This window comes from Carettochelys insculpta, chromosome 5 (assembly GCF_033958435.1).
Source record: "Carettochelys insculpta isolate YL-2023 chromosome 5, ASM3395843v1, whole genome shotgun sequence".
Lineage (NCBI taxonomy): Eukaryota > Metazoa > Chordata > Testudines > Carettochelyidae > Carettochelys > Carettochelys insculpta.
Genome location: NC_134141.1, coordinates 127,608,100 through 127,629,834, shown reverse-complemented (window position 1 = coordinate 127,629,834; position 21,735 = coordinate 127,608,100). Strand labels below are relative to the sequence as shown.

Below are 21,735 nucleotides of genomic sequence, written 5' to 3'. Positions count from 1 at the left end.
TTTGCAGGTGCAGCGATTTAGAAAAGCCGGGGGATCCCCAGACGCAGCTGCTCCCCCCCGTGCTCCTGGCGGGGCGCACCCGTATGGTGCCCAGGGGCGTGCAGGCAAGTGCAGAGCAGTCCGCGCTGCAAGGGCAGTGCTCGGCGCTGCACGCCCCGCGCCCCAGGGCGGCCCTCGCCCGGCTTCTGCAGCAGCGCCCGCTGCAGGGGGTTACGCTTTGCGTACGGAGGAGTTTCGGCTCCAAGCGGCTACCGTACCGCGAGCCCGCGCTCTGACCGCGCCCCCGTCGCAACGTGCGCCCCGCGCGTGCGACGCAAAGAGCCACGTTCAACCTTCCGCTTCGGCGCTCCCCTAGCAACCGGCACTTCCGCCGCCGGCGCCAATCCGCGGCCAGGGGGCGATGGCGCAGAGGCTCCATCCCCGCGGCCGGGCGCGGCCCACCGAGCGCAGCCGGCCCCGCGGCAGCAAGCGGGCCCGGCGCGACGCCCCCTCGGGGGCCGGCTGCCTGCGCGCCTGGGCGGAGGAGAACGACGGGCTGGTCAGCGGCTGGCGGGTAGGCCGGGGCCGGGGCCGGGGCCGGGGCGGGTAGGCCGGGGCCGGGGCCGGGGCCGGGCCGAGCCGAGGCGCTGACGGCGGTTCCCTCCCTCCCTGCAGGCCAGCCGCTCCTCGGGGCCCGGCCGCGCGGCGCAGCAGGCGGCGCGGCGCTGCCGACTCGCCTTCGACTCGCTGCTGCGCAAGATCCAAGGTAGGGGGGGCAGCCCGGAGCCCGGCCCGGGGGGCGGCGGGGGCGGCCCGGCCCGGCCCCGTCCTGCCCGGCCGCGCCGCGCGGGAAGCGGTTCCGCTGCGGGGTGGGCGTTGTAGGAAGCGGTGCTGGGCAACGGTCCCCGCACCCCTGGACGGGGGCAGGACCCGCCGCAGGGAGCCCGAGCGACTGGCGGGGCTCCGAGCCTTCCCCTGGGAGAGCTGGATTGCGGAGCGCTCTGGGAAGGAAACTGAGGCACGGACGCAGCGCTGGCCGCCACCCCCCGATGCCGGCGGTAACCGACACCTGCCGGGTGCTGTTCCCGGCTCGGGCTTAGGTCCTGTGCAGAACCAAAGCAGGAATGACCAGCTGCGTGTGGAGGGCAGCCCGGTGAAGTCTTTGACAGGGCTCCCTGTTTGCGGCGTGGTTCCCTGGGCGTGCCCCCAGCGAGCATCTTGTTGTGTTGGTCTCCAACTGCAGGGCTGCCAGCTGCTCTCCCCAGCCTCTCTCTGGAGCTTACTGTCCTCTACAACTCCCTGCTTTTTGCAGTTAGTGAGTCTGATGGCCTTGTGGAGGGGGAAGCTGAAAGAATCAGCCATGGGCTCATTAGAGGTAAGGTCGCTGAGCTGGCTGGAGCAAGGCCAGAGAGGGGGGATGGAGTAAGGAGGGTGATTTCTCTAAACCCTGATATGAATGGTACTGTCAGCTGTCTGAGGTTAGGGGGGAGTGAAGGTCGCAGCTGCACTGTTCTGCATGTGCTGGAAACTGGGGGCATTAAAGGGGAACAGAAAAATCTTTACCAAAACTGAGAGCCCAAGAGAGTAGCAGAGTTGCACGGTGAGGGGTGGAGAGTGTTATTAATTTACATACAGTGAAGATTCAAGAGGGAGATGCACACAGCGTTCCAGCCTGGATGCTCTGGGTAGATGGCTGTGTTTTGCAGGAGTCAGCAAAGCTCAATTGGCAGCTTTGCATCTGGGCCTGGGATACACTAGAACGTTGTTCTTACATTGTATGTCATAAGTACTTCTCAGTCCTCCTCTGCGTGGGAGAGCCCTTGTTCCTCTCTCTCCTTTTGGGATGCTCCTCCTCTGCCCTGTGGCAGGTGGAAAGTTCTGTGCCCCTCCTAGCACTGGTGGTACGTGGACTGCTCCAATTGAACACGTCAAAGATTTAGATAACGATATAGAGAGTATGCTTATTAAGGCCACAGGTCTTGCCCACCAAGCGGGGACGGTTTGCAAGTGCTTTGGAGGATTGGGTCTGAATCAATATGGTCTGAGGGAAATAGGATGAAGTTCAATAGGGACAAATGCAAAGTCCTGTCCTTAGAGAGCAATAATATGTTTCACGCACAAAATGAGAAGCGACTCTCTCAAAAGGAGTATTGCAGAAAAAGGAGTGTGGGGGTCAGAGCGGACAATGAACTAAACATATGACGCTTGCGGGGGGCGGGGTAAAAAAAAAGCAAACATGATTCTGTGGTGATTCAGGAGTGTGGGGAGCAAGACACGAGAAGTCATTTTTCTGCTTTACTCTGTGGTGATTGGGCCTCTTCTGAAGTACCGTATCCAAGTCTGGGCTTCACATTTTAGGAAAGATGTGAAGAAATTACAGAGGGTCCAGAGAAGAGCAACTAAAATAATTGAAGGTCTAGAAAACATGGCCTGTGAGAGAAAATTAACAGAACTGGATTTGTGTAGTTTGGAAAAGAGAAGGCTCAGAGGAGACGTGCGAGCTGCTTTCAAGTACCTAAAAATTTGTTAAAAGACAGGAGAAAAAATGTTCTTAGGCTCGGAGAACAGGAGAAGAAGCAATGGGCTTAAATTGGAACAAGGAAGGTTTACGTTGGCCATTAGGAAAATTTTCCTGTCGGAGAGGCTGAATACTGGAATAAATTGCCTTGAGCAATAATAGAATCTCCATCACTGGGGATGTTTAAGAACAGGTTAGATAACAGGGGTGATCTAAGTGGTGCTTAGCCCTCTCGTGAGGGCAGGGGACTGAACTTGATGACCTCTGGTGGTCCCTTCCAAGTCTAGTATTGTATGATTCTTTGTCTAGATCCTTTCCAGGGCAGGGCCTCTTTCCCCAAAGCACTGTCAGGCTGCTGGAATGGAATATGTTGTAGAGCAGACTGACACCTGGCCCTGTGACTGTTTTCCTCTTTTAGTTCTGGAGGCTTGTGGGGTATCTGGGCAGGATCTCAGCACAGAAGAGCTCTGGCAGAAAGTGCTGCAGGATGTGACCATGGAAGAGCTGTGTGTGCCCCTGCATCGACTAGGTGCTCTGCAGGGGGCGGTGTGGCTGGCAGCTAACTGCCTGGGGAGTGTCACTGGTCTCTTCCGGCTCCTGAGTGATACCAAGGTAATGCTGTGTGCCGACTCTCTGGGTTCTTGTACTGCAGTTCTCCCTAGAGTGTCAGGGCTTGGGCAGGGACCTAGGCTCTGGTGGCAGGCTGCGGTATGGAAGGCTTGCCGTGTTACGCCGCGTCATGGGTCCCGCACATCTCATATCCTGAATTGCTAAATCCCACCCCCATGCTGGAGGAGGAGTTTTCCATTCTCCCCCTTGAGGCATTCCTTTATCCCCCGGAGCACGACTCTCGTTACCATGTCATCCCTAGGAGGTGGCAGGGGGTGAGGTCCCTCTCCCTGGGCCAGCGCTAGATCTGCAAGTTGATTTCCATTCATATGGTAGGATCAAGAGAGGTTGAGTTCACTTCTCTGCAGGTGAAGTGAGTTTTTGGCCACTGTAGCATATGCTGTGGCAATATCTGCGCAGGCCTTGATAAATAGCCACAGGTCTGTGGTGGGCTCACTTGGTACAAAGGTTTGTCCAGCATAACAACAAAAGCCTCAAGCCCCCCTCCGACCTCCACATTCAGATGGAAATCTCTCCGTGTAGAGAACTTCCCCCTCCTGGTCCAGGGTGCACTAAATGGCTGTGACAACTTGTAACCCCCAAAGCAGTGAGATTTCTGCCCAATGGGAGCTGTGGAGGTGGTGCCCACCAGGCAAGGCAGCATGCAGAGTTCTCTGCTCCCCTCCTCCCAGGGATGCAGGCAAGTGCTGGCAGCTTCTGGGAGTGGCATGGGGCCACTGCAGGCAGGGAGTCTCCTTAGCCCCTGCTGCACCACTGGGCTAGTAACCTTAAAGGTCAGATTAAAAGCCTGGCCTGGCCAGGTGTGGCCGTAGTTTGCCCACCCCAGTCTAAAGGCTCAAGAGACACATCACAGTCCCCCGACCTCTTCTTTCTCTGCTCCGTTTAGAGCTGAGTAGCCCAGCGATGTTCTCTCCCCTGTGCCTTTCCTAGGGCCTGGAGCCGTCTGCCCCACAGGAGGAGAATGAGCTCCTTGCACTTCTCCAGTCCTGGAGTGTGCCTGTGGAGGAGGACACATCGCCCCTTGTGGTGCAGAGCACCAAGGAGCTCAAGGAGACCCTGTGGACTTCAGCTGCCTTCCTGCAAGGTACGCATAGAGTGTCTTCTCCAGCCCCCATGTTTCTGCCGCTGTCCTTCCCCTTTCAGCGTCAACTGCCTGGCCACCGCTGCCATTAAAGCCCTGCAGGTGGGCGGGGCTGAGTGACTTGCTCTTCTCCTGAAGGAAGGAGGGAAGTTTCCAGCCCTTTGTGCTCTTATTGGCGTTAGGATGCAAGACTAAGGGCCAGTATCTTTGCAGACGCACATGTAACTTCTCCACTTCCATTTCTGGCTCAGTCCTGCCCTGCAGGGTCCTGTGGGTCCCATTCCTTGGCTGAGCCGGGGGAGGAAGGAAGCCCTGTCAGGCAGAAGGCTAGTGGGACTTGTGGTGGATTACAGGGCGCCTGTTCTCCAGCTTCCTGGCCAAGTTTCCCTGCAGTGGGATAGGAGCCATGTCCTGCCCTGGTCAGGCTTCTTGCTTGCTCCCCATGCTGCTCAGGGTGTGCCCTTCCCACTGCTGACAGTGGTTCTGTGCATTAAGCAAGCAGGGAGAACTATATGTCCCAGCAGGCAGCCGTTTGATCTAAGCAGCCTGCTTCTGTACAGTTGGGGCTTGTCCTCTACTAGCTGCACTTCCATATGCAGAGGGCTAGCCTGCCCCGCCCCCAGGACCCTGGTGTAGAGGAGGATGCAGACGGCCTGCCCTTTGAGATGTCCAAAGCACCTGCCAGGGCCTGAGGGCCGAGTCCCACTTGGTACCTGAACACATAGGGGAGAGGTTTGACTTTGCTAGCAAGGGAGACAGTGGGTGGTGCTATATAAAACCTGCTAGAGTCCTGGCAGGGTTTGTTACCTGTGCAATTCCCAGCCAAAGGCCCAGGAGCCCCAGTGCTGCCTGGGAGAGCGCCCAGGGGCTGGGCTCCCCAGTGACCTCTTGGCCAAGGCTTTTCAGGCTGGGATTGGCGTGCCCCTGCCAGCCGGGCTCCTGGCAGTTCTCATTGCAGTGGCTGTCATGTTCCCGTAGTGAGAGCATGGCTCTGTGCAGGGTGCTATGGGCCAGGTGAGCTGCGCCCCGGGCCGGTGGAAGGATAGAGGCACATGGGTGTAACATGGTCTGAGACGTGCCCTGGTTGGGGAGGGTGGCTGAAGCAGGAATGCTGCATGGAACAGGTGGGGTGGGAGTGCAGTGAGGACTGGCCATGGGGTTATAGACCCTAGAGAGAGCGAAGGACATGGAGGAGTGACCATTTCATCTGCCCCTTTCAGGGTTGCAGGGCCTGGAGGCTGGGAATCTCCCTGCAGCCCTCTCCCTTCTCCAGGCAGCTGCCACCGGCTTCTGCTCCAAGAGGATCCTGGCCCAGATTTACACCTGCATTGGCTGCTGCTCTCAGCGAATGGTAACAAGCCGGGATTGGTCTCCCTCTGGCTGGGGGTCTGGATGGCACTAGGGCCAGCCCTTCCATGGCCCCAGGGAGTGCCTGCATGTGGGCTGGCAGAGGCGTGGGAGGGGAGAGCGAACGTCTCTTCAGTACTCAGTGCTTGTGTGCACTGACAGCAGGGTGCAGGGCCTCCTGGGCCCCTTGCGTCCTTGGGCACCTGCTGCCCCAGGCTGCGTCTGCTGCCTTCTGGTTAGCCCTGCCCTTACAGCGCGAGTACCCTGGCAGAGCCCTGATGGAAGGGTGGGGAGCAGAGTACTGGTTTGGAAGAGGCGTCTGTGACAATGGTGTGCTCGCTGAGCGACCTGGTTGGGTGGAGTTTCTGGGGTGCCGGGGGCACTGAGACCTTGTCTGTGCTGATCTCCGTTGACAGGGGCAGTTGGGAAAACAAGCAAGGAAGCACCATGCTCGATCTTGATAAGCAACCACCAAACAAACAAGTGGGGGATTGGCCTGGTTCCAGGCCTCAGGCACACGGCTGGGCTGGGCTGGGCTGGGCACAGAGGGGGCAGAGGAAGACTTGACAGATACAGGAAGGGTGTCTGTGTGTCACTTGTCAGCTTGAGACTTGCGACGGGTCCGTCGGGAGGTGCCGTTACCCTGGTGACGTGAGTGGAAGGAGCCCGTGTGCGCTCTCTTGGTGATGGTGCAGAACCCAGCTCCTCCACAGCGCCTGTGCTGTTAGTAGGGGCTCTGCTCAGAGGTCCTGAGCCCTGCAGTAGCTGTAGGCAGCAGTCTGCCCCAGTGTCTGGGGGAAGGGCTGGCAGGTCCAGCAGGACTTTGTAGCTCTCCAGGCTGGGGCCATTTCTTGGTCTCCAATTCCACTGGATTCCCAGTGGGAAATCCAGTAGTGCTTTCTGTGGAGGCCTGATCCTGCACAGACCCTGGGAAGCCTGAGCTGGGTGAGGAACTAGTTTCCGTTTTCTCAATGACTGCCGGGCACAATGGCTCTGAGCGAGTGGGGCCGGGCGCTTGCCTCACCCTCATCACTGCAGTCGAATCCCTGCCCCCAGGGGGTCTCGCTTCAAAGACAAGGCTGTTCCAGTTCTGCCTGCGGAGCATGGGCTGCGTGGGGCTGAGGCAGTGCTGGCAGGGGTCTGGAAAGCAGAGGATGTGGGGGGGGCACAGCGGGGCAGGGAGGGAGAGCCACTCTCCTAGAGCAGTGTGGAAGCTTCCAAAGAGCCTGATCCTGAGGAATGCTGAGCCCAGAGGCAGCAGTGGGGCTGGATGTGAGGGCAGAGGGAAGGTGGGAGGTGACCTGGGGAGAGTCTGACACTTACTGCTCCAAAGCTGTCCCAGAGGGCGATCCACATGCTTGAGGGGGTTCAAGGACTGGGTCCTCACTGTGGCAGCTGACCAGGCTCATGCCACTGGCCTGGGCTGCCAACTTCAGCGGGGTGTGCAGCCAAGGGCAGGGCACAGGGATGGGAGGTGGAAGAGGCGTTGCCTGGCCAGGCATGTGTGCTAGGCAGCAGGGCTGGCCGCAGAGCTACAGCGCCGAATGGCTGCACTTTAGTTTCCAGACCCCTTGCATCTACTGCCCAGCCCTGGGAAGCGGGTAGGTTAGCCAGCATTGCCTGGCCAGAGACCTTCCCTGCCCCAAATGGGCAGCTGCGGCCCTGGGTCTCTGCTTCCTCTCTCCATCGTTGGGGGCAGGGCCGCTCCCCATGCAGCAGTCAAGTTCCCTGTGAGGCTTGGGTGACGTGAGCAGCAACTCTGTGTGACTTTCTCCCCACCTGCCCCAGGGCAAGCCGCAGACGGCTCTGCAGCACCTGAAGCGGGCAGTGCAAGTGGATTCCCAGTGCCTTTCTGCCCTGTCGCATGCCGCCTCACTGTACCACCAGCTGGGTGAAACAGACGCGGAGTTGGAGGCCCTGACTCTGCTTTACAAGGTCTGTCTGCCCCCAGGGTGGGATGTGGCAAGCCAGCTGACTGCTGGGATGGCACTGTCCTGCAGCGCCTTTCTCCGCCACCATGAACTCACACACTGGTTGCTCCAAGCCTGATGGTCGCTGCTCCCAGTGGCACTGCATGCACGCTGGGCCTCCAGCAGCCCGGTTACAAGTGGAAGAGCCCCACTTCCTGATGTGCCCTGCTCAGCGGGGGGCATTGAGGCTTGGGCTGTTCGGCCGCTGCAGGAGCAACATCCGTTGTCCCAGGTGTGGTGTTAGATGGCCCCTGTGCCCAGGGAGCACTGCTTTAAGTGGCAGGTGTATGTAGCATGGGGGCTTACTGGCACAGGTCTCCGCTTAGTAGCCAGTTAACTCCTGGTTCTTAGATGTGGTGCAGATTTAGGACAGACTGACACCGTGGGACAGGGCTGGCTATGCCCTGGCTGCCTGGGTACCTCTGCGTTCGATGCTGCTTCCCTCTTCAGTGCTCTCTGCACTGAGTGACTGTTAGATCTCCCCACACAGGAGTCTGCCTGTGTCCTCTGCACTCTGGGGCTCCCTGCTGTTTTGCCCCACCCCCAGCGGTGGCTGCATCTCAGCGAGTGGAAGTTGAGAGGTCCTCCAGGACAGGAGGAGTGAGCGCTGTAGGCCGGCTGGGCTGGGCTGGGCTGGCTGGCTATACATTGATCGACAGCAGCTGCCTAGGAGGAATCCACGATGTGGTCTCTCTGCCTCCGTGCAGGCGCTGGAAACCCCCACTCAGGAGGCTGTGTACATCGATCCCTGCATGCTCATCCGAACAGAGCTCCTCGTCCACACGCCAGCGCTGGCCTCGCTGTTCAGCCGCTGCCACCCGTCGGAAGTCAAGTACCAGCTGGCACAGCGGTGCCTCCAGGCTGGCAGGTAACGCTCCCTGGGAACCGGGCGCTTGTGTGGCCGCTCGGGGGCCAGCTCAGTGCTTTGTGTCTCTGGGTGGTGCCCCTCCATGTGTGCCGTGGTGCGTGTAACAAACCTACCCACCAAGGAGGAGACAGTTAGCAGGACCATTGCCTGGGGCCTCCCTCATTTAGTGTCCAGGTAACCCCTGCGCTGTTTCCCTGGAGGCTGAGTGGTGATGGAGCACCAGCTGCCCCTCCCCCGGGAACCAGCCCCACGAGCTGGAGTCGAGCAGGAGGGTCCCTGCAAAGCTCCCCCAGCGCTTGTCTGTCCTGGGGCTGCTGCTCTCCTTGGGGACCTTCCCTGCCCCTTGAGGTGCCTGCGCATCTCTCTGTCACAGGGTCGGTGAGGCAGTGGAGCATTACCTGGATCTTCTGGCGCTGCTGCAGGAGGGGCTGCAGCACCAGGTAAGTGGCTTGGGCAAGAAGCCATGTGGTGCATTGCAGCAACTGAGTACCCAGCCTAGGACTCCCTGGCATTGGGCTGGGCAGTGCGCTCCGTCACTCCAAAAAGCGTCTCCCCAGCCTGCCCCGAATTTCCATGGAGGGCACCCACGCTGCGAGGGGCAGAGCGAAGGCTCTGATGTCCTGGCCCAGGGTTCGTGAGGTGTGGATTGGCTCGCGCAGCTCACCCGTACCATAGATGGCCCCTAGGTTTTCAAACTGGACTCTCTTTTTCGGGTGTCTGCTGTGAAACACCAGGAGGCTGCACGCCCACGCTGCAGCTGACTGCCCAGCACCCCTTTTGGTCAGGACAGTCCAGTGTGCACCATGACTGAGCTGTGGAGGGGGCTGGCTCACAGCTTCCCCACTGTGCTGCAGCCCACAGCTGGCTTTGCAGCCTACGCGTGCTCTCCTTGTTGAGCCGGCAGAGAGGCTGCTGCTGAGACCCGTGAGACAGCCCCAAGAGCCAGGTGACACACGCTGCCCCCTCTGAGCTCCCCGTCCCTTAGGTTGTGCTTGAGGCACTGGGGGGCTCTGGCTCTGAGAGCGGTGCTGTGGCTTTGCCTGCTCAGGTACCACTGCATGGCCGATCAGCTCTGCCCAGGATCCCCGAGGTGTTCCTAGAAGCTGCGTCCGCCCTGGAGCAGCTGGAGAGGTACAGGGACGCCATAGCCGTATGCGAGGAAATCATCACGCGAACGGATGACCTGATTCCAGAAACTCTGCGGATCGAGTTGAACTCCAGCACTGGTGGGGACACACCAGGCAGGGCAGGCTCCCCGTCACTCGGCATCCCGCCCCAGCAGAGAGAGAGCCTGCGCTGCATCGTGTGGAGGGCGGCTGCGTATCTGCACCAGGGCCAGGCTCGCAGCAGGCTGGGGGAGAGCAAGGAAGCTATAACGCAGTTTACCAGGTGCCAGGCTGGGGGTGCCCAGGCTGAGCGTGGAGTTTGGTGGGGCATGTAACTGGCATGAAACAGTGCAGCCGGAGTGAAGGGCCCTGGCACAGGGTGCCCTGTCCCCACGCGGAGGGGAGACGTGCTGCTGTTTGGAGCTGGGCTTCCCCGTGCACTGTCTCTGGGGCAGAACAGAGCTCAGCAGTGTGCACCCTGGGCTGGGCTGGCAGGTGGCGTTGGTGTGATGTCCCCTGCAGGAAACGGCACTAAAAGTACTTTGACCTCTCCCTTCTAGGTGCCTGCACGTGCTCCTGAGAGTCCAGCTCGTGAGCGCAGGTACGTTGCAGCCCAGCCCACTGCTGTTCCTGCACGGAAGGCGCCAGCCTTGGGGGCAAAGGGCTGGGGCCCGGCGGGGGGCTCTGAAGGTGGGAAGCGCCACGTAGTGCTCGCTAGCTGGAGGGTGACGAAAGCAGGCTCTGTGCCCCCGGGAACTACCTGTTCCCTTGCAGCGAGCCATGGGCTGTTCTGGAGCCTCAGCAGAGACTGGCCCCTAGGCTGGGGGGACATCCGTTCTGCTGTTGCTCATGATGCTCGCTGATGGCCGTTGAGCAGCCCTGGGCTGGAAGTCCGGGGAGCCATTTGGGCTGGCCCGTGGGTGGCGCCTCCTGAGAGCTGGCAGGTGTGTGAGAATTGGGGCGTTCGAAGGGACGGGGGAGTCAGAAATGTTCAGACTGGTGCTGCCAGCTTGGCCACACGAGGAGCAGTGCCCAGTGGGTACCACAGCCACCTGGAGCTGTTCTTCCCATGCCAGCCAGCATCCAGAGCAGTGAGGAGACGCCGGCGGACGCCCTGCCTGAGGCGAAGGTACTCCAGAAGATCAGGCTGCTGGCGCTCCTGGGCCGAGGCTCCCAGTTCCAGGAGCTGGGGCGGGACAAGGAGGCTCTGATGAATTTCCAGCATGGTTTGCAAGTGTGCCCAGGTACCAGAGGCTCATGCTGTGGGGGTGGGCAAGACGGGACTCCACAGGCTGAGCCCAGGCTGTTGCATTCCCTTTGGAGGGTAGAATCGCACTGCGGAGGGACACCAGGGGCAAGGGGCTGGAATCCTGCAGCGCCAACCAGCAGCGCTCCAGCTGGGGCAATGCATAGATCCCATTCACCCTATCGGCGAGGAGGTGAGGCAAGAGGGTTCCCAGCCTCATCTGTGGGGTGACATTTCACCCGCCCCCCACTTTGAAACCCCTTGTGCTTTTCTCCTCGCCCAAGCTCGTGGCAGGGCTCAGCCACGAGTCTCCCCTGGGAGGAGCCTGTATGTCCAGCCCTTCTGAGCCTCGGCCCCTGGGAGCAGGCCCTGTGTGTATGGGGGGTACTGGGCAGGACGGGGGTGGCCTGTGGCTCTCTCCGGTTGGGCGCTGTGAGCCTGGAAGCAGAGCTGCTCTGTAGTAGCCAGTAAACCCTGGAGTCTTCCCAGTCCTTGTTCCACTCCCCCAGCGGAACTTGGCATGGGTCTGACAAACACCGGGTTCCCCCGCAAGTGTCAGGCCATCGGGCAAGGCTGCCTCTGACCCACTCGGCCCAGGGCTGGCTGAAGAGATTTCTGGGGCAAGCACTGTCCTTGTGAAAAGTGCTGGCCTGCCCACCCTGGGGGGAGTTTGGGCCAGTGACCCGGCCCCAGGGCTGTGCTGTCCTCCTCCACCTCCTAGGATGGTCCAGAAACCCCCTCAGCACCCTCTAATCTAGTCCCCAGTGCTGGCTGAGTTCCTGCTGTGTCTCGCAGGTGACCCAGCTGCCACCTCTCACCTGCTGCAAGTTCTGTGGAAGCTGAACCGAAGGCAGGAAGCAGCTGCTCTCTGGCAGAAGTTACACGCAGGTGCTGCCCCAGCAGACAGCCAGCAGGAAGCTCCGGGGAGGTGTGTATGGCACTTGCTGGCTGTGGCTAGGCCTAAGAGCTAGCTCCGAGGCAGACAGGTTGAGGTAACAGAGGCTTTGCTCCATGGCACATTTGACACAGCTGGTATAGACAAAGGGCTCGCCCCATTCCTGGCCCTGGGCCTCAGTGCCAGCCTGGGCTCCGCTTGCACCTGAGCCCACTACACAGCATCGGGGCCGTGATTTCCTAGCAAGAGCCCTTACAGGCAAGGGGATGCTGCATCCCATTTGCTGGCTGTGTGCACCTGTGACTCGTAGCAGTGCTAACACAGCAGCTCTGGGCTGTCGCCCCCTGGGTGTGCCACTGGCCTGTCACCTGCACAAAACTTTGTTCCTTGTGCTCCAGGGGCACTCACCTTAACCCGGTTCTTAGGGCTCCTGGCTAAAGGCTCCTGCCTCTACTCCCCTGGGACTCCAGGAAAGCCCCCTTTCACTGTGGGCTCAGGGCTTAACTTTTTTGTGGATTTTTCAGGATCTTTTATTGCTGCTTAACAGTCACCAAAGTCAGAATGCCTGTGCCCTGCGTCCAGTGCCTGTCACTCCTGGAAGAGCTTTGCTCGATGCCCAGTTCAGGATCAGGTCCATCTGGGGTCCTGCAGTTTCTGCACAGTCATAGGCAGAGTGTTGTGGTCTGGCAGCTCTGATCTTGGGACTGTGTCCTGGAGCCGGTTCCCAAAGAACTTGCTTTTGGGACCCCAATTAATTTAGTGAAACTTGAGTCTTGCTCAGCTGTACTTGAGCCGCTCGTTATACTAACATTTCACTGACCAGCCCTGACGCACAGAGTTGTCTTACTAGTCATACGCCACCACCTTAATGTGCCCCTAGCAAGACTGACCATACAGCAGACAGGATGTATTTTATTCAGTGCGTGTCACAGGCGGGTGAAGAACCCGACAGAGATCAGGCAGGCAAACAGGGAAGTGGGGTCCATAGCGACGGAATAGTACAGGAATGAGAATGTTGCAGCCACCACTATTGACAGGCAGTCGTCTTGCCAGCTGGAATGCTATCAACATTTTCTTTAACCACCTTATGGTAAAGGAGCAGCTCTGGTGATGGTGGATACTCCTAGCGCGGTGTCATCTTCTGCAAATAGTTGGGTATTACACCACAGTAATGTAACTTGGATGGAAAATAAGGGTGCGGCTTTTTTCTTCTCATTTAATTGCTGCTGCTTTTTTAGCCTGGCTGCAGGCGAAGGCTTCGGGCCCTACAGTATGGCTACAGACAGAGGCATTATCCTTAAAGAGACCAGAAAAGTAGCTGCTTAGCCCAGGACGGACCCCCAGGCACTGGCAGGCTCTGCAAGGATAAGGGCCAGGTCGGGGGGGATTTTCTGCAGCCAAAACATGGGATGAGCCCCAAACCTTACTGATCTCCCTCTCTCTTTCCTACCCCACTCCCCCAGCCCCTCTGTGCTCTGGGCCAGCAAGGCACTTGCTGCTTCTGTAGCTTCTTGCCCGGCTAGGCTTGCAGTCAGCAGGCAGAGTTGAGGAGGGCATGTGTGCAGGCAGCGGGGAGCTGCCGTGGTGCCCCTAGATGGGAAGGGTGGGCCGTCGCCAGGTGGGAACAGGGCGTGGAGCCAGACAGCCATAGCACCGTGCCCTCCCTGCTGCAGCCCAGCCTCCTTCCCAGGGAGTCCAGGTCCAGTTCTGCTGCCAACGCTTCAGAAGGGGCCTGGGGCGATTGTGGCCGAGCGAATGGGAAGCTTGTCCTACAGCGAGACTCGGACCTCTGCTTCCAGCGGGGAAGGCTGGGGGCTGACTGGCTGCATCTTTACATAGCTCTGGGCAGGGTAGGGGTGTACTAGTTGGCACGTCAGTGGCAGTCTCGCAAAGAGAGCTCTAATAGGCACCATGGTGGGCCTTGGGAGCTAGACGCAGACTGGAGAGCTGTACCCCCTCTAGCAGAGAGGGGACGTCCCTATTGGAACAATCTACTGAGGGGCGGGAGGGTCCCTGTCACTGGCTCATTTGAAATCCAAGCTTGCCTTTGTGTCCCCTCTGCCCGAGGAGTTCCCTGGGGGACAGTCTCAGGCCCGTGTGTGCAGGAGGCCAGAGTCGATGGTAGTGCGCCTCCCAGGCCTTGAATCTATGAATTGTGAATAACATCCTGTGTGTCATCTTCCCGCCCTGGAGCTTGAACGGCCTGGGCTTTGCTGGGGAAAGGGCTGTTCTTACTGCGTGTTAAGATCCTTCTGTCATCAGCCCACCTTGTAATTCTAGCCACCTCCCCTGACCAGTTAATCTCCTCCCACAATCTGATGCTGGAATTCCAGCCTGTTAAAAACGCACCTTTATTTTGGCAGGGACATGGCCTGGGTTACCAGCCCGGCAGGGGGAGTTTGGAGTCCGCAGTAAGGCCAGAATTCCCCTGTCCTGTGGATGGAGCTGAAGCCATTCCTGCCCTAGGACTGGGGTTGAACACAGCATGTTGGATGCCCCACTGCGAGGAGTTCGCTCCTGCCTGGTGCCCTTCCCTGGCAGCAGCCCAGCCTGGGACACTGCCATGGGTCAGCTCTTGCACCTTGGGCAGGCTCCTGAAGTCTTATGTTACTGTGGCTGCACATGGCTCGCAGGGGCCTGTGATCCCAGCTGTCCTTGCTTCCCTGCCGGCTCGCCTTTCTCTCTGTCCCCAGGTAGTCCTCGCTTCCTAACCAGAGCTCTGGTGTCTTTCAGGCCCTACCCGTTGTACCTGGCATCCTGCCTACAGCACGTGAATGTCCCTTGCGATGAGGCTGTTGTGAAGAATATGCAGGACTACCTGAGGACCAGTGGCCAGGATCAGTAGAGCTGTCCCCGTCTCGCTCCCCACAGTCACACAGCTGGTACAGTCTCCTGCCCTACAGCAGGCGGCAGGACAGCCTTGTGCTCACCTGGCTTTTCCAGGCCTCTGCATTTCCCTTGGGCAGAAGAGTTCTCCCTCGCCAAGGAAGTGAAGCACAATGAAGCTAGTTTTTCTAATAAAACGGCCGGGGGGTGGCCCACGTCCCCGTGTGGTCGGCTTGTGCATGCTCAGAGCTGCACGCGTGACAGCGAAGCGTTGTGTGGGCAGCGTGCAGACCTCGGCGCGCTCAGGAATGCTGCGACCCACCCGGCTCTGAGTCCCCTCCCCATGCAGGGGGGGTTGCCTGCATGCTGGACCCCTGGGGCTGGGCCTGCCATAGGAGAAGGTGTGTTACAACATATGATCACCTAGTGTAGGCAGGGCCATCCCCTCTTTCCTGCTGGTGGTTAGACTCCTGCGACCTGGCGCCAGAGCCGGTGTGACCCATGGGTGGTCCCGGTGCCTGGTACCAAGCATGCGCACTGCCTTTCTGTTTGAGCCAAAGCAGCTTCTCCCAGCTATCCTGTGCTTAGGGAGCCCAAGGGGCACTTCCCAGGGTAAAGGGGGCTTAGAAGCATCTCAGCTGAGGAAGGGGCAAGGTGAGGATGGCGTGTTGTCTTCAGTGAGTGGCACAGTAGAGCTGGGAGCTCGTGGAACAGGGCAACCAGGGCTGTGCTGGAGGGATCTTCAGTTACAGCTCCAAACAGACTGCTGGGCCTGGGTTGTGGGGGAAAGGATCAGCCTGAGGCACACAGGGGGCTGTAGGGGGGAGGGGTCTGGCCTGGAGGAGAGGCTCAGCTCATGTGTGATGTGCTGAAAAATGCTGGGTGCTGTGTTCTGGGGTTGGCTCTCCAGTGTGGGGCAGGTGCTCTCCCTGGGCCGTACAGGGCCTGCATGGGGCACTGGAGTGGGGGGTGTCCTAGCTGCATGGGCTGAGTCTCCTGAGGCGGGGAAGGGGTGCCCAGTCAGAAGGGGAAGAGGGAAGCGCATAGGCTCTTAGCCAATCAAGACAGGTGCTGCCACCTCATGGCCATGCCTGGTGTGAGTGGATGGCAGGAGCAGAGGGGGCAGGTGTGTGACCAGGGGCTGGCTGGCCAGTCTGCAGCAGGCATGGGACTGGGGCTTGATGCAGAAGCAATGGGAGTGAGGCTCTTAACGAAGGTTCTGAGACCACCTCTGGAGACAGCTGGGGGTGGGGAGGACTCTTGTTAGAGTTCATCTCCTACACCTGCCTCTAGACTGCGGTGCCTTTGGGATACATCCCCCCTCCATGCACACAGGCTGAGACAGAGTAGGGAGAGTCACAGCTCCTGCAGCATACAGGCCTTGGGGGCTAGTCCCCAATATCTTCCCTGGGCTCTGTTCTTTGAGCTCTTTGGTACTCCTGGTCTTCCCTAAGGTGTGCTGAGTAACGTTCTTGAGGGGAAAGCTGCAGTCTCTGGTAGCTTTAAGTTCTTGCCTGTAAATATTTTGTGTCTCTGCCAAAGGAAAATGCAGATGGGGCAGGGCAGTGATGGAGGGGTCTGCAGAGAGCCAGGCCTCAAGGGGCCAAAGCCCTGAGTAACTCACGGAACCAGCAGCCCTCTAATCGTGGGAGCTGTGGTGGAGTTGTCAGCTCAGCCCTGGAGCAGAACCACCCAGCAATAGCTCCTCCCTAAAGCACAGGTAGTGTGTGGAATTCTGCCATGAGCAGCCAGCGAGGTGATCCAGGCAGGTGCTCAGCTCTCCAGGGCTGCCCTGCTGTTTCAGGGAAAGGTGTGCCTTGTCTAGGAGGGGACAGCTCGGAGTTGGCTCTGCAGAGCCGCAAACCTGCCGCTTGGCTGGGCTCCCCAAGTCTGAAAGCTGCAGTGCTTGCTAAGCCAGGAGGCAGAAGAGGCTGGGGTTCTTGCTTCACAGAGCGGGAACTCCCTGGGAAAGGAGCAGGGTCCCTGTCCGGTTGGGCTGCGAGAGGTTTCAGGGCTAGAGGGGACCCCTCTGGCCATCTGGCATGACCTGTATAACACAGCCCATTGGATTGCCCTGAAAGCCTTCATTGCTATTTGAACTAGAGCAGCTCCCAGCTTCATTTTAAAAGGCCCAGGGCAGAGCATCTGCCATGCCTCTGGGTAAACTACTTTGAGGTTAATTAACCCTCACTCTTCATGTTTTACCTTTATTCCCAGGCTGGGTTTGTCTTGAGCAGCTCATGTGCCCAAGCTGGGCACTCCTGCTGTAGCTGGCCTGCTCCCCCAGGGCCACGCTCCCTCTCCCTCCTCAGGGGCTGGGGTCTGCCTGGGGAGCCTCCCTCTGCCAAAGAGCCCCTCGGTCATGATGCAAGGGTGATGCTGAACAGCTGCCCCATGTGTGCAGCCTGCCAGCGTGGCCTGGGGGTGCTGCTGCTATGGCTGGGAGCATCTGCTTGTGAATGCCTCTCCACGTGCTTTCTGCTGTGTCACATCCTGTCCTGTGAGTTATGGGCAGTTCTGTCGCGTGCCACCAGCACGGCTGGGGGGAGGCTGTCCCTACTCGGGGGGAGGGAGACGGGCTGTTCCAGTGCCCAGCCCCCCCATGCTGGTAGGCTTCTGGAAGGCTGTTACCATCCCTGTCTCCAGCTAACAGCACAACTCACCTCTCCTCTGCTGGCCCTTGTGGGCTCTGGAGCAACAGAGGCTGACTTGGATTGGTGCCAGTGGAGGCTGGAGCAGGACCTAGCAGACGGAGGGAACAAAGCTGAGCAGGTGAAAGAGCCCAGCACCCATGCTGTTCTTAGGGTGGCTCAAGCAACTGTCTGCCTGTCTTTCACATAGCTGCTGAGGATTTTGTTGCATGGACTAAGGGTTTAATCTGGCACTTTGCTATAGTAGATACACTGGAGGATAGGGATAGGGTCCAGAGTGACCAAGATAAGTTGGGGATTGGGCCAAAAGAAATTTGAAGTTGAAAAAGGACTAGTGTGGAGTCCTGAACTTGGGATGGAAGAATCCCAGGCATTGTTACAGGCTGGGGACCGACTGGCTAACCAGCTGTGCAGCAGAAAAGGACCTGGGGATTACCGTGGATGAGAGGCTGGAGATGCGTCAGCAGTGTGCCCTTGTAGCCAAGAAAGCTTACACCATATTGGGGTGCATTAGGAGGAGCGTTTCCAGCAGATCTAAAGAAGTTGTTGTTCCCCTGTACTCTGCACTGGTCAGTCTGCATCTGGAGTATTGCGTCCAGTTCTGGGCCCCACAGTATCGAAAGGACGTGGACAAACCGGATAGAATCCGGCAGAGGGCAGCAAACATGATCAGAGGTCTGGAGCACATGGCCTATGAGGAGAGGCTGAGGGGTTTGGGCATATTTAGTTTGCAGAAAAGAGTGAGAGGCAGTTTGATAGCAACCTTCAACTTCCTGAAGGGGGCTCTAAAGAGGATGGAAAGAGCCTGTTCTCAGTAGTGATGGATGGCAGAACAAGGAGCAAAGTTCTGAAGTTACAGAGGGAGAGATGTAGGTTGGATATTAGCAAAAACTGTTTCCCCAGGAGCGTGGTAAAGCTCTGGAATGCGTTACTGAGAGAGGTGGTGGATTTTCCAGCCCTAGAGGCTTTTAAGTCCTGGCTTCATGAAGCCCTGGCTGGGATGATTTTGTTGGGGTTGCTCTGCTTTGAGTAGGGGACTGGACTAGATGACCTCCTGAGGTCTCTTCCAGCCCTAGGGTTCTGTGATTCCATGATGAACATTGGTTTCCTTTGTGTCATTGAATGGGGCTAACACAAATGAGCAAATGGGGGGCAGAGAAATGGGAGGACATAGGGTTCTCTGGGTGGCTGAACTCCCTGCAGGAAGGGCCTGCTCCAGCGAGCCCCAGGGGACTGGAGCAGCCCCCACCTGTTAACTGGAACTGGTAAGCATCTCCCATTAAAGGTGACACTTACCAGTTAACCTGTCACACCCCTACTTTATGGCATGTGCCCTGTTCTGGTGACTCTACCAGGGTGGGGAAAGTGGTGAGGGGCTGTGGCGCGTGTTGTATGTTGCTGCTTTGATACAGGAAGCAGCTGCGTGTCAGGGTGGGGAGCTGAAGAGAGAAATCACTTTGCAGCACCCAGAGGTTCTGCCAGTCGAGCTGCCTCATGCTGGGCACTGCACCGAGAAAGATGGAGGCAGAGCCAGCGTAGGCTTTGCCAGCCGGCGGAAAGTCAGCACAGCGGCCGCGGCCCAGGGGAGACTGCAGCAGGTGAATGGTGTGCTAGTTCTTCTTGCCCCAGGGCCTTTCGGAATCCAAGGGGTCCTGTGCCCTCCAAGAGCCAAGACATAAGCTCCTGTCTGCCCGTGCGTTTGGGTGAGCACCCTCTGGCTCCTGGGTGCTGCAGCTCTGCTGCTCCGCCCTGGGAAGGGAGTGACAGCTGCCCTGACGGGATCGTTATTTTTCTGTCTGTGCCCGGAGCTGTGCTACCTATCTCCTAAGACACAGGCTAGGATGGGTCGGAAGCTATTGGGAGAAGGGGGGGATCTGGGAAGTGACGCCAGTGCCTTGGCGAGAGCCGGGGGTGCTCTGTTAAAAACTTATTGTGTGGCTCAGCTGGTGAATTCCCTGCAGATGTGGTGGCAGATGTCGGCATTAAGGATGGTCCTGCCATGGCAGGCAGGGCTGGCAGATCAGCCCATGAAGGGCGTTGTAGGCCTAGCAGGTAGAGTGGGGGAAGGTACAGCCAGTTCTGGGAAAAGAAGAGCAGCTGGGCCAGGGGAATCCCTCCTTTTTTGGGGGAGATGGTTCAGGCATGCCCAGCCAGACTCAGGAGAGAAGCCTCGTGACTTGTGTCCAACTAGGGCAGGGAAACAGTGATGATGGCATGGGTCAGTGTCACTGAGGGGTGCTGGCTGAGCGTGCTGCTGGTGGCCTGGCTGTCACTGGGGATCAGGAGGGGCATAGAGCCAAGGCTCCCGGGGCACCCAGACCAAATGTGAGCTTGCAGCGGTAGAACTGTCGTCCTGCCTGAAGAGAAACGCTCCCCCCTGCCGCTGCTGCCCAGCAATGCCCATGGCTCAGTGTTCCTGTCAGCTGAGCACTTGTGCAGCTGCTCAGGGGGGCGCACAGCTGGGTTGGGGTTTCTCCTGGGGGGGCATGTGTAGACACCCCTCAGTGCACATAGAAATGTATTGGGCACACGGATGGGAAAGGTGAGAGAGAGTGTAGTCCTGGAGAGTGTCACTTTTCACCCTTCCCCTGGCAGGGTTCGCTCGCTGCAGGCCCAGCCTTGTGGTGGGGGTGTCAGTGAGGCCCCCTCAGCCCTAGCTCAGAGCGTTGCAATGGCAAAGACAGAGTGACTGCTTTTCCCAGGCCTGGGTTGGACTGGCAGGATCAAGAGGAAAAGCACAGGGTGCTCCACCAGCCTTTCAGTGAAGAGATGTGATCCACCCCAGTGGAGCTGTGCTGGGAGAAGACCTAGTACAGTACTGTAGCCCTGGCAGTCCTGCGTCCTGGTTGGTTTCAGATCCATCCGTTCTCGGGTGCTCTGCTGATAGAGTAAATCCCTGCAGCTTTACGGGCAAAGCTCACCTGGTGTGCAGAATATGCCCGTCACTACTGACGGCCCCTTGACTCAGTCTCCCCACCGTTGGCATTGGTCCATTTTCAGCTGTCCCAAAATGAAGAGTCAGAATCACTGCATCAGAGCACTAACGTGTATTGTGCTGGTCAGTCACCAGGGCCCGTGCTACACACTGCTTAAGCTCACAACATCTCTTACCCTGGAACTGAGGGGGCGTTACTCCAGAATTTAGTCAAGCTCATTGCAGTCATAGTGTAGGCATTTAACCACCATGACTTAATAAACTAGAACACCACATAGCTGGGAGTAAATCTGGACAAGCCCAGGGCTTCTGGAGGTAAGGGCAAATAGTAGTGGCAGGTTTGCAGTTTCTGCTAATCAGAATCAGAGATGGGCAGAAAAGAGTCAACCAGTTGAGAGACAGAAAATAAGAGGGTGGAGACCTTGAGTGTGGGTGCTCATAATATAGCAGCTTGTATGGCTAAGAGCATTAGGTATGTTTTGTTGGTCAGTAGTTGATTGAGGTTAGAAGTGATAACCCAGAAGGGAGTCACTATGAGCTGTGTGTTTTGTAAAATAAGTTACAAAAAAACTAGATAATATGGTGGCAGGGAAGTGACAGGCCATTGCTGACCTGCTGCTAGTTACTTGATACATCTCAGATTTTAGGGAATTATTTGGGATGTTCTGAATCTATTGCTTATGTCTGTGTGTGCTTAAAACTAATAAATAGTAGTTTTAGATAAGCGCATGCCTACTTGTATTAATTTTTCATCAACTGAAAGCACCTTGTTCCCATTAATATATTCCTGAAATGGTTGTTACCATTGCTGTGGGTTCTGAAGACCCTGGGTAACACCCACTGGTGGTAGGGCGTTAAAGTGAGCACATCTCTGGTAGATCTCCCAGGGAAGGAAGTGCTGTAGAAAGTCCAGGTCTGATACAAGGACCTGACCTGCTACAATCTATTGTGTAGAAGTAAACTAGGGCCAGTGGAGAACAGAAATGGGAGCAAACCAACAATGGTTTCAGATAGAAGAGGGACCAAAGTGACAAAGGCTGCAGGATCTCATCAACATACCGTTCTACAGTGAGAACTTCAGCTTTGATGGGCTTTCAGAATGGACAGTCTGGAAGCAGGATTTTGCATCGCTACAAAACTTTCTAAGGAGACATTTAGGTATCTTTAACTTATGCCATGCAAGATATGCAGGTGGAGCAGATCTTTACTGAAGCCAGTCACAAAGATAACCATGGAACACGTTTTGGCTGTATTTGATGCTTGCTTAATACCTCAGAGAAATCTGGCTAAAGAAAGAACCTAGAGAAAATGTTGAATGTTATGGAAGAGCTCTGTGTTCATTGGCTGAAAACTGATGTTTGGAACTGCATAGATGAGCATATCAGAGACAAGCTGGTAATTGGATTAACAGACAACTCTCTCTCAGCAGCTATGATTAAAGACTCAGGCACATAGACCCACAGCTGTATAGAGAGCAAAACTGCTTGAACTAATCAAACAGCAGAACAAAAGGCAGGAGGTAACATGGAAAACCTGAAATTGGCTTAGAAGCTGTTGGAAAAACTAGACTGAGGACGAAATGTCATTGCCATACAATCCCTGCCACGATGGAGAAATGCCGAACAAACTCCACAGCCTTTCAGGATAGAGATGTTCAAGACCTGGAAAAATACACAGCCCATC

At 57.7% G+C, this 21,735-nt stretch overlaps 1 protein-coding gene across 5 annotated transcripts; it reads left to right on the top strand.

Annotated features, from left to right (window-relative positions):
* Positions 1-358: 358 nt before the first annotated feature.
* Positions 359-20,777, top strand: FANCG (FA complementation group G). 5 transcript variants are annotated; one of them, XM_074995873.1, is made up of 14 exons: positions 359-553; positions 655-745; positions 1,223-1,354; positions 2,916-3,109; positions 4,058-4,211; positions 5,429-5,559; positions 7,344-7,490; positions 8,254-8,393; positions 8,767-8,833; positions 9,442-9,782; positions 10,060-10,100; positions 10,576-10,743; positions 11,541-11,673; positions 14,374-20,777. In XM_074995873.1, the coding sequence occupies exons 1-14, from the start codon at positions 401-403 to the stop codon at positions 14,483-14,485; spliced, it is 2,004 nt and encodes a 667-aa protein (XP_074851974.1). In that variant the 5' UTR covers positions 359-400; the 3' UTR covers positions 14,486-20,777. The 5 variants fall into 5 exon arrangements, with proteins under 5 accessions (XP_074851974.1, XP_074851976.1, XP_074851975.1 ...); XM_074995874.1 differs by having other exon boundaries at positions 360-553; positions 1,292-1,354; positions 8,233-8,393; XM_074995872.1 differs by having other exon boundaries at positions 360-553; positions 8,233-8,393.
* The last annotated feature ends 958 nt before the right edge of the window (positions 20,778-21,735 follow it).

Excerpts from the sequence above, each read along its gene's own strand:
- FANCG (XM_074995872.1), top strand. The coding sequence starts at position 401 with ATGGCGCAGAGGCTCCATCCCCGCGGCCGGGCGCGGCCCACCGAGCGC. Across the intron at positions 10,101-10,575 it reads AGTCCAGCTCGTGAGCGCAG|CCAGCATCCAGAGCAGTGAG; the intron begins GTACGTTGCAGC and ends TTCCCATGCCAG. Across the intron at positions 10,744-11,540 it reads TGGTTTGCAAGTGTGCCCAG|GTGACCCAGCTGCCACCTCT; the intron begins GTACCAGAGGCT and ends TGTGTCTCGCAG.